Source organism: Rana temporaria, chromosome 3, assembly GCF_905171775.1.
Source record: "Rana temporaria chromosome 3, aRanTem1.1, whole genome shotgun sequence".
NCBI classification, from domain to species: domain Eukaryota; kingdom Metazoa; phylum Chordata; class Amphibia; order Anura; family Ranidae; genus Rana; species Rana temporaria.
Genome location: NC_053491.1, coordinates 92,967,387 through 92,982,068, shown reverse-complemented (window position 1 = coordinate 92,982,068; position 14,682 = coordinate 92,967,387). Strand labels below are relative to the sequence as shown.

At 41.1% G+C, this 14,682-nt stretch overlaps 1 protein-coding gene across 1 annotated transcript in view; it reads left to right on the top strand.

The window, feature by feature from the left end:
- The window catches only part of CSPG4 (chondroitin sulfate proteoglycan 4), a 163,866-nt gene that overhangs the window by 97,951 nt on the left and 51,233 nt on the right, over positions 1 to 14,682 (top strand). The window contains exons 3-5 of the mRNA XM_040342989.1: positions 735 to 4,304; positions 6,662 to 7,126; positions 11,466 to 11,642. Of these exons, the coding sequence (XP_040198923.1) occupies positions 735 to 4,304; positions 6,662 to 7,126; positions 11,466 to 11,642 (4,212 nt within the window). The remainder of the gene's footprint in view (positions 1 to 734; positions 4,305 to 6,661; positions 7,127 to 11,465; positions 11,643 to 14,682) is intronic.

Here is a 14,682-nt window from a genome sequence, read left to right as displayed (position 1 = left end):
TGAGGGCTGAGGGGGTGCAGAGGTCAGAGCTGAGAAGGGGGTGCAGAAGAAGGATGTGGATGGGGGATGTAGAGGATCCTTACCTCTACATCCCCCATTTAGTTTTTATCAGCCTTTTCCTGTTCCTAGTCTATGTTTTCCTTGCATGACAAAGCTGCCTGACCCTGTTAGTGTGATACTAGCGTTAGGCAGGCCATACATGGTCGAATTTCGAAATAATTTTCTTTTGAAAATAAGAAAATTTGTGCGTTTTGTGATCCGATGGTGCCACCATTGATTTCGAAATTCAATCAACCAAGCCTTCAATTTCACCTCATGTTGCTACAGAAAATAATTTTCGTGGCTGTGAATCTTCTTTTCTTTCCGGGAATTTTCTTTTCTTGCACATGCACATTTCTTTTTCAATTACTTTTATCGCACAATTCTCCCATAATTGATTAGAAAATCGTTTGCTTGTCAAAAAAATTCCAACGTGTCCGATTACTCAAATTTGATGGCCGCACGAAAATCAGCTGTTGCTGCAGCCCACTGATGGTGCGAAATACGAACAAAATTTCTTAGATACGATTTTCAAAAGAAAATTATTTCGAAATTCGACCCATGTATGGCCTGTCTAAGCCAAAGGTTGAGAGTAGGATCTGGTCACACATTCTTTTGTCTTCCTAGTCAATTAAAAAACATCTGTGCAAACTTCATACATACTAAATTAACTTAATTTTTATATTTCCCCACAGGCTCGCTTGGAAAGAGGTGAAGGAGAATCCATTCTGTATTCCCCAACATGGATGGTTTTAAAAAACAAGGAGACATACCAATTACATTTGATTATTTCAGAGTCCCAGATGTCTTTAACACTAAACAATTTTACCAGTATGATGGATCTTCCTTGGTCCTCACAAAAGTTGAATCTTGACCATGGCATCTTTCTAGGTGGAACTGGTACAAGCAACATTCCATATCATTTGCAGGACATTCCTACTTTTCATGGATGCATCTTAAAAGCCAGATTTGACAACATTGACTTGCTTTCTGGTTCCAATCCTCAAGCAGAGCTCAATGGACAATGGGAAAATTGCCAAATAAATTCTCTTTCTAACTCAGCCGAATCCTTTGGATTTCTTGGGCCACGTTCATACATCATATTCCCTAATTGGGATATGAAATCACAAGGATCAATACGTCTTACTTTAGAGACATCGAGACCAGGGCGTGCCCCACTAATCTACCAGTCTGGACCACAAAAATCCTATTTATACTTTGAAATTGCTGGTGGCCACTTACAGGGTACATTATATACAGGACGGTCTGCAGTGAAAATTCAAAATATGGTTTATGTAAGTGACAGCCAGCCACATGATGTCCAAGTTTTTATAGACAAATCTAAAATGCAGCTCATTGTGGATACAACCTCCTCTCAGGTCTCTCTTGATAGCCTTGGACAAATGTTAGAACTGCATGGCAATCTTTACCTTGGGGGCATAGATGAGATCTCATTGGCTAAAATAAGGGAAGGTCCTCTTGGTCGACTGTTCATAGATGATATGGAATACAGATCTTTCTCTGGCTGTGTCTCAGATTTGAAGATAAATTCCATGAAGAAAGGGCTAGGTGATGCTTTGGGTAGCAGAGATATTACAGATGGTTGTGATGAGTATGATGACTATGTTGAATATGAAGAGGTCCTTACTTCATCTTCTTCCCCTGCCACCACTGCAGTGCCCACAGTTATTAGCAATATTTTTGATATTTGCAATATGGAACCTAGTGGTACTAAACTGACTTCACTTCTTAACCCAAAGACATTGTTAGTAACAAGAGGGGGATTTTCCATTCTGGAATGGAGGCACTTCCACCCCACAATTGACCTAAGAAAATCTGGTATTCGCCAGTCTCAGTTTCTTTTCAGTATAATAAATGACACTCAAAAAGGACATTTGGTACTTGACATACCTGGTGCTGAATCTAGGCGAAAATTTACACTATTAGATGTTGCCAATCATAGAGTAAAATATGTTCACGATGGAACACAGTCACTTGAAGACCACCTGATTTTGGAGGTTTCGTTGGCTAGTAGTGTAAACCTTCCAGAATGCTTGAGGAAGGCCCAGCGTTACAATCTTACTATAAACATATCCCCTTCAACAGCTATACCATCTATTGAATTTCCTAAAGGTAACATATTAGGAATTTTAAAAAGAGGTAGAAAATTGCTAACAGTGGATATCATCAAGATCAATGACCCTGACACACCATGTGATCTGCTCAATGTTTATATTTTGGGGAGTTCGAAAGAAGGACACGTTGAATTTCAAAACAAGCCTGGAAAAGCCATCCAAGAATTTTCTTGCAAAGACTTAGAAGAAGGCCAAGTGGTATTTATTCATAAGTCTGGACAACAGGCACAGCTAACACTACAGGCTACTGATGGAACAACAAGAAGCTCTTTGGCATATGCAAGCTTTATAGTGTTGGAGCCACAAAAGAACATGACATCAAAAGCAGTGGTGGTATCGGAGGGATCATCTGCACTGATCACTCCTTCCAATCTTCCTATATTAACAAATTTAGATAAACTGGGAATGGAAGCCATGTATAACTTAATTGAGAACCCCAGGTTAGGAGTTATACAAAAACTGGTGGCTGGAGAGGAATGGAAATCCACAGACACTTTTAAGCAGAGTGACTTAGCTAAATCAAGAGTGAGGTACCTCAGCACAAATTCAGTTATTAGGGGGGATGAAATGAGTGAAGATCTGAAAATTCAGCTCAAATTGGGAACACAGGAAATGGGTAATCAGACATTGCAGGTCAAGGTAAAGCGATCCGGTATTCAAATGATGAAGATGATCCCTTTAAAGCTGGGAAAAACACGGGAAATGAATCTCTCACATAAGAACTTACAGGTTGACACAACTATGCAAGATCATGAACTGGCATTATTCACGTATTTAATTGTTCAATCTCCCAAAAAGGGTAATCTACAGTTTGATGGTAGGCGCCTTATTGAAGGGTCGCGGTTTTCCCAGGAAGACCTAGTGAATGGGCTCATCAGTTACACAGCTACAGTACGTAACACAAAAGATACCGAAGACCAGTTTCAGTTCCAGATCTTATATCATGGCAAGGTGTCTCCAGTGTACACATACAAGATTCTGATTGGTGCAGATCCAGATGCCCCGCAGCTTATTAATCAAATATTACATGTGCTGGAAGGAGGGGAGGAGGCAATAACCTCAGATCACCTTTTCCTAAAAAGTGGCAGTAATATTGATTTTTTTTATGAAGTAATTGATGGGCCTCAACATGGAACACTCATAAGGAAGGGAAGTTCACAGTCTGGCGCTCTTTTAGAAGAAGGAATATTAGAATTTACCAATGATGACATTCTTGATGGTTTAATTTTTTATCAGCATGATGGTTCTGAAACTACTGAAGATGATATACCATTTGTAGCCTCACGGCAGCAAGATGGCAGTGCCTCTGATACAAGTGGAGAAGAAGAGTTTGAAGACCAGGAAGTGGTGAGAGGTGTCTTTCGAGTCTCCATTCAACCTGTTAATGACAACCCACCTTTTCAAATAGTACAAAAAGTTTTCACTGTAGTCCGTGATGGGCAGAAATTGCTAACTACAAATGATATTGCATTTTTAGATCCAGACTCAGGATCAACAGATTCACAAATAGTGCTAGTTCGATATGGAGTTCCCTTTGGAAGAATTGTTTTTGTGGATAACCCATCACTTGTCGTTGTCAGATTCACACAAGAGGACCTCCGAAAACACAGAATTCTGTTTATTCATAGTGGACCAGACCAGGGTTCTATACAGTTGAGATTGTCTGATGGGCTTCATCATCTTACCACTATTTTAGAAGTCCAAGCATCTGAACCATACATTCATATTTCTAATATAACCACTCTAAATGTGCTTCCTGGTGGCAAAGAGACATTGTCTGCCACAAACCTTAAACTGGAGACCAACTTAGATTTACGTTCCGAAGATGAAATTAAATACTATATTAGCACTAAACCAAGATGGGGAGAAGTTTTAAAACAGGGGCAACCCACGGATTCTTTTTCACAACTAGAACTGGCAGATGGACTTGTAGTTTATCAACACAGTAAAGAAGGAAGTAACAGGGATCATTTCCGGATTTCTGTTGAAGCTAATCAGGTGGTGGCTGTGGGTGACATCAAGGTGCAAGTGCTCACCGATTCTCTACCTGTGACTCTGAATGTGAACCATAATGAGAAGGTGTACGTCTTTCAGGGGGAATCTGCAAAGATTAGTAAGGAGTATCTCATGGTGAGTTTTGAAAATAGTTTTCTTCATTTTTTTTTTTTAACTGGATATTTATTCTCAGCGCTGCTAATTAGGGTATAGCACATATAAAGCAGCAAACATGAAGTTAAATTGTTAATGGCCCATTCTATAGGTCAAACATCCTTCTCCCTTAGGGAAACTTGACCTTTTTTTTTTTATATTTTTGATAAATATTTTATTTTTTTGTTTATATATATATATATTTATTTTTTATTTTTTTATTAAAGGGCCCAGAGGCCCCCAGGGCCCTGGATGGCAACCCCCCTTTTTTTATAAATGTTTATTTTATTTTTGTTATATATATATATTTTTTTTTTATTAAAGGGCCCAGAGGTTTCTTTTTTTTATTATTATTAAAGCGCTCAGAGGTCCCGGATGGCAACCCCCCTTTTTTGTAATTTCTTTTTATAAAAAAAAAATAATAATTTGTGTGTGTGTATATATATATATATATATATATATATATATATATATGTATTTATTAATCTATATATATATTTATTTATTTTTTATTAAAGGGCCCAGAGGTCCCCAGGGCCCCGGATGGCTACCCCCTTTTTTTTATATATATATTTTTCTTAATTTCTTCTTTTTTTTTGTAAAGGGCCCCCCCCCCCGTTTCTCAATTTCAGGCGGCAGCACCCCCCCCCCCCCGGTTCTCTGCTCCAGGGGGCCCATGCCTGAAGCTGTGTAAGGTGCCCCATGTAGTTATATATTTAATTAATTGAAAGATTGATTTTCATCAATACCCTTCTATGAAAAAAAAACTGTTTTTCATAAATTGTAGATTCTGTCTTTCTACTGTAGAGTTCTTTCTAATTTGGAAACACAAATATAGTATCTTCTAAGTTACAAAATTGCTAAAACCAGTCACATTTTTTTTTCTAACTAACATCCCTAAATACTCCTCTTACATATGGTCTTAAAATATTTTTGCTATACACATTAACCCAACCTAACCTAACTACTTTCAATAAAATTATCCTAAACCACACAAATATTATTTTTTCCTATAGGTAAAAAAATTGATTACTATTTAAGATACCGTATCTTTTTTCCAGTGAACTTCCATACAATTGGCTTAGGATGCTAAGAATAGATCTAACATCTGCCTTTCTTTCCTCACATCTTCTCTTTATTCTACTACTATAACATTGGGGCTCATTTCCTGAATATTATTAAAGCTTTGTGTACATATCCAAAAGCACATAAGGGGAACAAATTATCCTCCGTTAATATCCACGTGGGCACCCACTAAAAATCAGTCTTACTTTGTAAAAAAAATGAATTTTATACATTGCTTCTTGTAGAATCTTGTTGTTATTTTTTTCAAGATTTCATCCTGTATGTTTGTATAGTAGAATAGAAGTTCAATATTATTGCATTTAAAGTAAAATTCACTTCTGGATGGAATTTTGTCCACCCAAAAAACAAAAAAAACTTTAGTTGCTGAGATTCTGAGGCCTCGTACACACGACCGAGGAACTCGTCGGAAAAGACACTTCGTTTTCCTCGACGAGTTCCTTGTTAGGCTTGTCGAGGAACTCGACAAGCTTGCTTTGCGTACACACTGTCAAGACAAAATCTCCTCTTTCTTAAACGCGGTGACGTACAACACATACAATGGCAGGGGAAGTTTGATTCCGCTGGCACAACCCTTGGGGCTGTCTTTGCTAATCTCATGTTACTGCGTGTTAAGTAAAAGTTTGGTCGGAGACGATTTGCACTTTTCAGTCTGTTACAGCGTGAAAAATGTGTTATCTCCATTACAAATGCTACTTTTACTCCCGTCTCATAATTTATTCTGAGCATGCGCGGGTTTCTTAGCATACACACCATCGTGTTTCTCATCGAAAACCAGCCCGACGAGGAACACGACGAGGAAATTGAGACTCCCGTCGAGGAAAAAGAGAACTTTTTTCCTCGTCGAGTTCCTTGATGGTTTCCTCGATGAAAAACGTACACACGACCGGTTTCCTCGGCAAAAAAGCTCTCCCACCAAGTTTCTTGATGGATTCTGTCGAGTTTCTCGGTCGTGTGTACGAGGCCTGAGATTTGAAGCTTCCCTGTTGCTGCCTTTACCACACTTTTTGAATTGAACATGGATTAGTGTAATTTCAAGTATGGTTGCAATAGCTGCACTATTATGGCTACAATGATTCTTAGCATATAGCCGCATAGACCTACTGGTTGAATTCTCTATGCCCTCCATTGTCATATTCAGCAGTCTATTTGTCCCGGTGAACACTGCCTGCATTTACAATTTTTATGTGGAATTAAAATGATTTTATGTCAGTGACTAAACTTACAATTGTAAATTACATTATAATTATTTACAGGTCTCTGCAGAAGGCATATTCCCACACAAGATTGCATATAGTCTGACAGATCCCCCATCTTTTGGATATTTGGTCTCTAGCAGTGGGGAGCTGTCTTCTGATGGGTCACCAAGTTTGGACTCTGTACAGACTTTCACCCAGGAGGACATTAACAAAGGAAAGATCCTGTATTTACATTCAGCCTCAGAAATGCTCCCTGACCGCATGATACTAGAGGTTTCTGCAGGAGACACAACTCAAGAGATTGTCGTCCTTCTAGAAATTCTGCCTATCTATATACCAGTGGAAGCCGGTGATGTGATGGTGGAGGAGGGTGGGAAAACAGTTCTCCCTGGCAGCATACTACAGATTCACAGTGATTACTATCTCAGTCTCCACCTTGAACTTCTAGTGCTGGATGAACCAATAAATGGACGTCTTACTGACACACAGGGACAAGATCTAAGAAGCTTTAGCTGGAATGAGGTAAGTTTTAAATAAATATTTAAATCAATAAGCATTCAGCAATATTTTATGCTTAAAATGTGTATCAGATTGTAACTACCGTATTTACCGGCGTATACCGCGCACTTTTTTGCCCTGAAAATCAGGGCAAAATCGTGGGTGCACGATATACGCCGATACCCGCTTCCCGTTCTCGATTTGTTCGAACCACTGCGCCGATATATACCGAGCGCAGTACACTTGGGTATAGTCGGGCAGGCTCGGCTCCTCTCGTGGTCACGTCCTGTGCATCCTGTATGTCCTTTACACGAGAGGAGCCGAGCCTGCCCTACTATACCCGAGTGTACTCCGCTCAGTATATGTCGGCGCAGTGATTCGAACACAGCGCGGGATGCGGAGATTGAGCGGGGATGGTCGCAGAAGGACGCCGGACCGGACGAGGCCACCGATGGACGTGATGGTCGACGGGCAGGACGCGATGGACGACGGGCAAGACACCGACGAGGGGCATCCAAACTGTAAGTATTTTTTTTTTGCAGGAATCTTCCGTCAAGTTCGGGGGTGCACGCTTTACGCCGGGGCGCATTATAGCCCGATAAATACGGTATATATTTGTATTTATTTTATTTTTATTTGTTTTGGAAAAGTAGGGAATAGTTTATTGCTGCAAAAATGAGTATATATGATAAAACCTTTAGAGTCCGTTCACACTGCAGTGGCACAACTTCGGGGCGACTCTGCAAGTTGTCCTGAGGACGACTTCAGGGGCGATTTGCAAAACGACTTCTGTATAGAAGTCAATGCAGGTCGAACCGGGTCTTATTGTATCAAAGGCAATTCTGTGGTCTAGAAATGCATGATAATGACAAAAACATAAAAATAACCATATACAAAGGCTGACATATTGGTAAAATTATACCATGAATACATACACTGTATACAATGATGATACATAATTATACATATACAGTTGAACCTCGGATTACGAGCATAATCCGTTCCAGGAGTATGCTCTTAATCCAAAGTACTCGCATATCAAAGCAAGTTTTCCGCATTGACTTCAATGGGATGCAATACCGAATGCGGGCAGAGGTAGGAGGGTGCCAGAGAGCGCAGAAAACGGACGAAAAGGCCCGAGGACACTTCGGCTCGTTTCCTGCGCCCCCGTCCCTCAGGCCAAATGAGGTACTGCAGGACAATGTTCGGCTTTTCTCTGCTCCTGCGCCCTTGTACCTCAGGCCAAATAAGGTACTGCAGGCATATTTTCGGCTCTGCTCGGCTTCTGTGCCCCGTACCTCAGGCCAAATGAGGTACTGCAGGCCTATTTAGCTTGAATTCTCGTCGTCTTGCGAGTCAACACTTGCAAACTGAGTCAGAATTTTTTTTTAAAGTTGCTCGCAAATCAAAATACTCTCAAACCAAGTTACTGTTAAACCGAGGTTCCACTGTACATAGCTAAGTACATGCTGTATAAAAGTCGAACTGTCTTGGCATCACATGAATAGAAAAACTCTACGCGTTTCGTGTTCACTAATCAGGAGTATGGATGCAAATATTAATTCACTGCAAGTACAGAAAAATCTGATATATAAATACAGTATAAAAAAAACCTTAATAAAAAATGAAGGAGGGAAAACTTTCTGGACAATACAAAAAAGTTCCCTTAGGGAGTATTTAGATATATTAATACTTAAGCCGCGTACACACGATCAATTTTCCTGTCGGGAAAACTGTCATGTTTTTTCTTGGATGAGAAAAACGTCTGTGTGTAGGCTCTCCAGCAGTTTTCCCGACAAGTAAACCGCCGAGAATCATGACAAGAAAATATAGAACATGTTTTAATTTTTCTCGTCGCGAATCGTGGCGTTTTTTTTCCTCTTCAGTTTTCCCATAGGGAAACACTGCGGTGGAGCCTACACACGGCCGTTTTTCTCGACCAAGAGAGAACATGTTGGGAAAACAGGCCGTATGTACACGGGGAAAAGAGACCAAGCTGGTCCTCGGTTTTCCCGTCGGGTTTCTCGGCAGTGTTTTCACCGCCGAGAAACCTGATCATGTATGTGCGGCATTACAGATCAGCCCAAGAACTGAACTGACTCATGTGAGGATAAAGGGAATGGCAGAGGGGGTCCCCATCAAATGCCTGGCCGGGATCTGAGGCAGGAAACCCAAACCAAGTCGGGGTCAGCTCATCGGCAGGCCAGGTCATTACAATGCAATCCCAGGGAGGATAGATGATCTAATAATAATCCGCACCAATCTGGAAGATAATGATTGTATGGTGAGTGGTGTGTGAAATTAATAAATAGTGAAAAAGTGGGAAAAAAATTCAACATACAAAGTCTAAAAACACAGATTACTGCTCCAAAAAATTCTGTATGTTGTATTTTTTTATGATGCTCCTGCATTGCAGTTCATAGATGGGAACAGACTCTATAGAAATGACCGGTTTTAAATCTAGGTTCTATAAAAGCTGATGGTGTATGAAGCATTTAAAGATATATTCAATGAAAATTATTTGGTATTTAGTATATTTGAAAAAAATCTGACTCTATGGCAAATTGAGGAAGACAAGGCCACACTAACCATTGTCCGTACAGAAACATTAAATGCAAACTCCACTTTTATTAAACCACTTCCTGCTGGCCGTACAACTTTGTACGGCCACAGTGTGGATCCCAATTGCTGGGAGGCCGTCTATATACGCCAGGCACCCGCGATCGGCAGTTACACAGACAAGGACGTGGATCTGTGTGTGTAAACACACAGATCCACGTCCTGTCAGGGAGAGAGGAGACCGATGCTGTGTCCCTTGTACACAGATCGGTCACCTCCCCCAGTCACCCCCCTACAGTTAGAACATTCACTAGGCTACACATTTAACCCCTTCCTCGCCCCTAGTGTTAACCCCTTCCCTGCCAGTCACATTTATACAGTAATTAGTGCATATTTATAGCACTGATCGCTGTATAAATGTGAATGGTGCCAAAAAAGTGTCCGACGTGTCCGCCATAATGTCGCAGTCCCCCCAAAAAAATTGCAACTCGCCGCCATTACTAGTAAAAAAAAAATTCTGTCCCCTATTTTGTAGGCACTATAACTTTTGCGCAAACCAGTCGCTTATTGCGATTTTTTTTAATTGGGATATTTATTATAGCAACAAGTAAAAAATATTTTTTTTTTTCAAAATTGTCGCTGTTTTTTTGTTTATAGCGCAAAAAAAAAAAACTGCAGAGGTGAACAAATACCACCAAAAGAAAGCTCTATTTGTGGGGAAAAAAAGGACGTCAATTTTGTTTGGGAGCCACGTCGCACGACTGTGCATTTGTCAGTTAAAGAGACGCAGTGCCGGAAGCTGAAATTTCGCCTGGGCAGGAGGGGGGGGGGGGGTATATGTGCCCAGTAAGCAAGTGGTTAAAATATATATATATATATATATATATATATATATATATATATATATATATACACTGTATTTATCGGCGTATAAGACGCACCCTAACTTTAAGAGGAACGTTTCTGGGGAAAAAAATTCCACAGCCCCCTGCGTATAACACGCAGGCACAGTTCACCCTCTATTTTCAGGGTAAAAAAGTGAGTGTTATACGCCAATAAATACAGTAATATATATATATATATATATATATATATATATATATATAGATACAGAGCTTTTTGTCTCAGAAAATAGGTGCAGGAACTCAACCACGACCCGTTCAGATTTCACAAACAGTAGAAGGGTCTTAAAGGGGCATTAAATACCAGGATTGCATTACATACAGAGTGTAGAGTTCAGGGGGTTACACACAGAGTGCAGAGCTGTCACTTGTAAACACGGAAACCAGACTTCTGTGTTTACAAGTGATTGTGGTGAGCAGGCACCAAAGGGTGTGAGCCAGAGGTGGTGAAACTCAGTTCCCCCAAGTTCCCCCTGAAAAAAAGCCCTGTATATATATATATATATATATATATATATATATATATATATATTGCAAACATGGCATTCTGTACACAGTTTGTGCAGCTCTTACAAATGTAATTTCCTGCTCAGCTCATTGGTTTCCTGCTTTTGCCAGCAGTTTTTACCTTGCTGTAGAACTGGAAGTGATCATGTGATAGTGGACTAGGACCCAGGAAGGAGGAAGCGATAATAATGCATGTGTCAGTTTTGCACTGAATGGGTAAAGGTTTGTAATGGCATTTGCTACAATGTTTGCAGACATGTGACCTGGAGAACATTGGGGTTTCCTTAACAAAAGTGTGGTCTCAACTTATTGGAGGTACATGCACAATAAAAAGCTTTGTCTTTGTATGCTTTTGAAATATGCGCATAAATGACCATACATATTTTTTTTTCTAGTTAAATCAAGGACAAGTGCTCTATGAGCACAATGGCAGTGAAACCAAGAATGACAACTTTACAATTATAGTCAATGCTGCAGATGTAAACCGCCAGAGCCAGTCAATAACTATCAATGTGACCGTGAAAGCTGTAAATGATGAGAAGCCACGCCTGATCACAAACACTGGCATGCAGGTAATACGATGCAGAATACATATTGTTGCAACTATATTATTTACTATAAATTGATTATAAATTGATCTTGTGATAAAACAGTCATACAGGAGAAAAGCCAGCTTTACACATTTGTGTTGCAGGTGTGCGCTGCATAATGAGCACATAGTAATGCACAATCGGCAGTGCAGTGCTTTTCAGTGCCATTCATTTGAACGGCACCCCAACTAACTTTGCCAAACACACTTCAATACAGAAGCATTCCACCACACCACCACACACAGATAAGACCCATCTGTGCATTGCACTGCATTACAAATACAAAGATCTGATCTGGTTCCAGTTTTAGGTATGTTGTGGTGTGCTGACAGCCCATTCAAAATGAAGGCCTGTCTTTACACAAAGCATGATCATGCATGATAATGCACAGCATAACAAAAGTTAACTTCTGATGTTAAGGGGTGCTTATTTGTTTGAGTTGAAGGCCAACATAAATTATCACTTAATGGTGTTTTAACGCTCATCTCCAGAGGCCTCAGCTCTATCCTTAACAACCAGCAAAAAATCCTGGTAGTCCGTAGAGTTCAATATTGAGTTGGCCCAACCTTTGCAGCTATAACATCTTCATCCAGTCAAGTTCCTCCACCCCAAACTCACTCATCCATGTATTTATGGACCTTGTTTGTGCACTGGTGCGCAGTCATGTTGGAACAGGAATGGGCCATCTCCCAATCATCCAAAATGTCTTGGTATACTGATGTCTTAAGAGTTCCCCTCACTGGAACTAAGAGGGTTAAGCCTAACCATTGAAAACAACCCCACACCATAATCCCCCCTCCACCAAATGATTTGGATCAGTGCACAAAGCAAGGTCCATAGAGCAATGGATGAGCGAGATTGGGGTAGAGGAACTTGACTGCCCTGCACAGAGTCCTGACCTCAACCCAATAGAACACCATTAGAGTGAAGACTGCAAGCCAGGTCTTCCCGTCCACATTAGTGCCTGACTTCACAAATGCGCTTCTGGAAGAATGGTCAAACATTCCAATAGACACACTCCTAATCCTTGTGGGCAGCCTTCGGGGGAAGAGTTAAAAAAGGGTGTGCCAACTCAATATTAAACCCTACAGACTAATACTGGGATGCCATTAAAGTTCATGTGCGTGTTAAGGCAGGTGTCCCAATACTTTTGGTAATATAGTGTATACATATAATCAGATAGAGGGTAGCTTTAACTTTACTTAACAGGTGCAAAGTAAATGGCAATGGGTATGCATACAGAATAATGTTAAACCAATTATGCTGTACAAACAGGAGCTCATTCAATAAATGTCTCTGTGACTCAATCAGAACACTAGGTGGTAATACAGCATGGTCTCTATAAGGCTCTGTAGCCACATATACTAGATAATGACCACTACTTGAGTAAACAGTAGACAACATAGACAGCTATTTGCATCTAGCCTCTAAGTCCGCTTCTCTGAGGCCCCGTACACACGACCGAGTTTCTCGGCAGAATTCAGACAGAAACTCGGTCGGAGCTGGATTCTGCCGAGAAACTCGGTCGTGTGTACGGGGCCTAAAAGTAAAGCATCGAGTAGAAAGGCAAACAGATGGACGGATCTCAGGGCTGGCAACACAGGCAGGTGGCTGGAGATGCATAGCCACCCCACTTGAAGTTGGGGCCACAACAGGAGGGAATAATAATAATAACCTACTCTTCTCTACGGGGGAGCTCAGCTTCACCGTCCCCTTCATCCCTATCAATGGACCTGTACCCACCGACTCTCTCCTGGTTCCTGATTGCATTTAGATCCATTTTAGTGCCCGCAGGGGAATGTGTGTTTGACCTTCGGTAATTAAAGGGTCCCCTTGGTGAGGTGAGCTGCCATTATATTATTGGCGGAGGTTTATCGCACTTGCATGTCCATTATGAAGTACTTTCCTGAGATCGAAGCCCCCGCAGCGGTGCTCGGTCACCTTCTCCGTTGGCGCCATCTCTCCACGAGTGACTTTGCGATGTGAGCCGCAATGACATCATGCGCGCGAGTGCCGCCACTAACAGGATGATCGTCGATAGTAACGGAACGCTCAGTGTGCCTGCGCGCCGTTGTCTACGGTGCATGCACCGTAGACATCGTGCCTTCCTTTTGCAAATATCTCCTAAACCGTGTAGGTTTAGGAGATTTTTGTTGCACCTACAGGTAAGCCTTAATCTAGGCTTACCTGTAGGTAAAAGTGGTCTGTAATGATCGGAATTTCTGATGGGATAAAATCCATCGTAATTTCGTTCAAGCTGTCTTGCATACACACTGTCAGACTAAATTCCGATCGTCCAAAACACGGTGACGTAAAACACTACGACAAGCTGAGAAAAATGAAGTTCAATGCTTCCGAGTATGCGTCGACTTGATTCTGAGCATGCGTGGGTTTTTCTCCGTCGGAGTTCCACACAGACGATCTTTTTTGTTCTATTTCTAAACTCCGACGGAAAAAAGTCTGATGGGGCCCACACACGGTCGGAATATCCGATGAAAACATTTTGTCTGACTTTTTTCATCGGCAATTCCGATCATGTGTACAAGGCATAAGGGTTTACAACCACTTTAAAGCAAAACATTTTAGTTTTTATTATGTATTGCCAGGTGCATTATCATTCTGTCCCAGTGGCATCAAGACAAGTAAGGAGAAGTTGAAGGTGTCACTAAGGCCCCTTTCACACTGGGGCGTTTTTCAGGGCATTATTCGAGCGTTTTTCAGGCGCTTTGGCGTAAAAAAAAGCATGTAAAGCGCATGAAAGAAGCCTCATCTGCAATCCCAATGTGAAAGACCGAGTGCTTTCAGAACCCTTTCACACTGCCAGCGAAAAACACTGGTAAAGCACCGCTAAGACCCTAAGGTTTTAGGGCGTTTTTTCAGTGCCTCAGTGTGAAAGGGTGAGGCGTTTTCCACAGCGCTTTCAATTCATTTCAATTGAGAGGGGGCGTTTTTGGAGCGTTTTTTTCAGCGCCCAAAAGCTGCTCCAAAGATGCTGCTTGCAGGACTTTTCTCAACGCCCCAC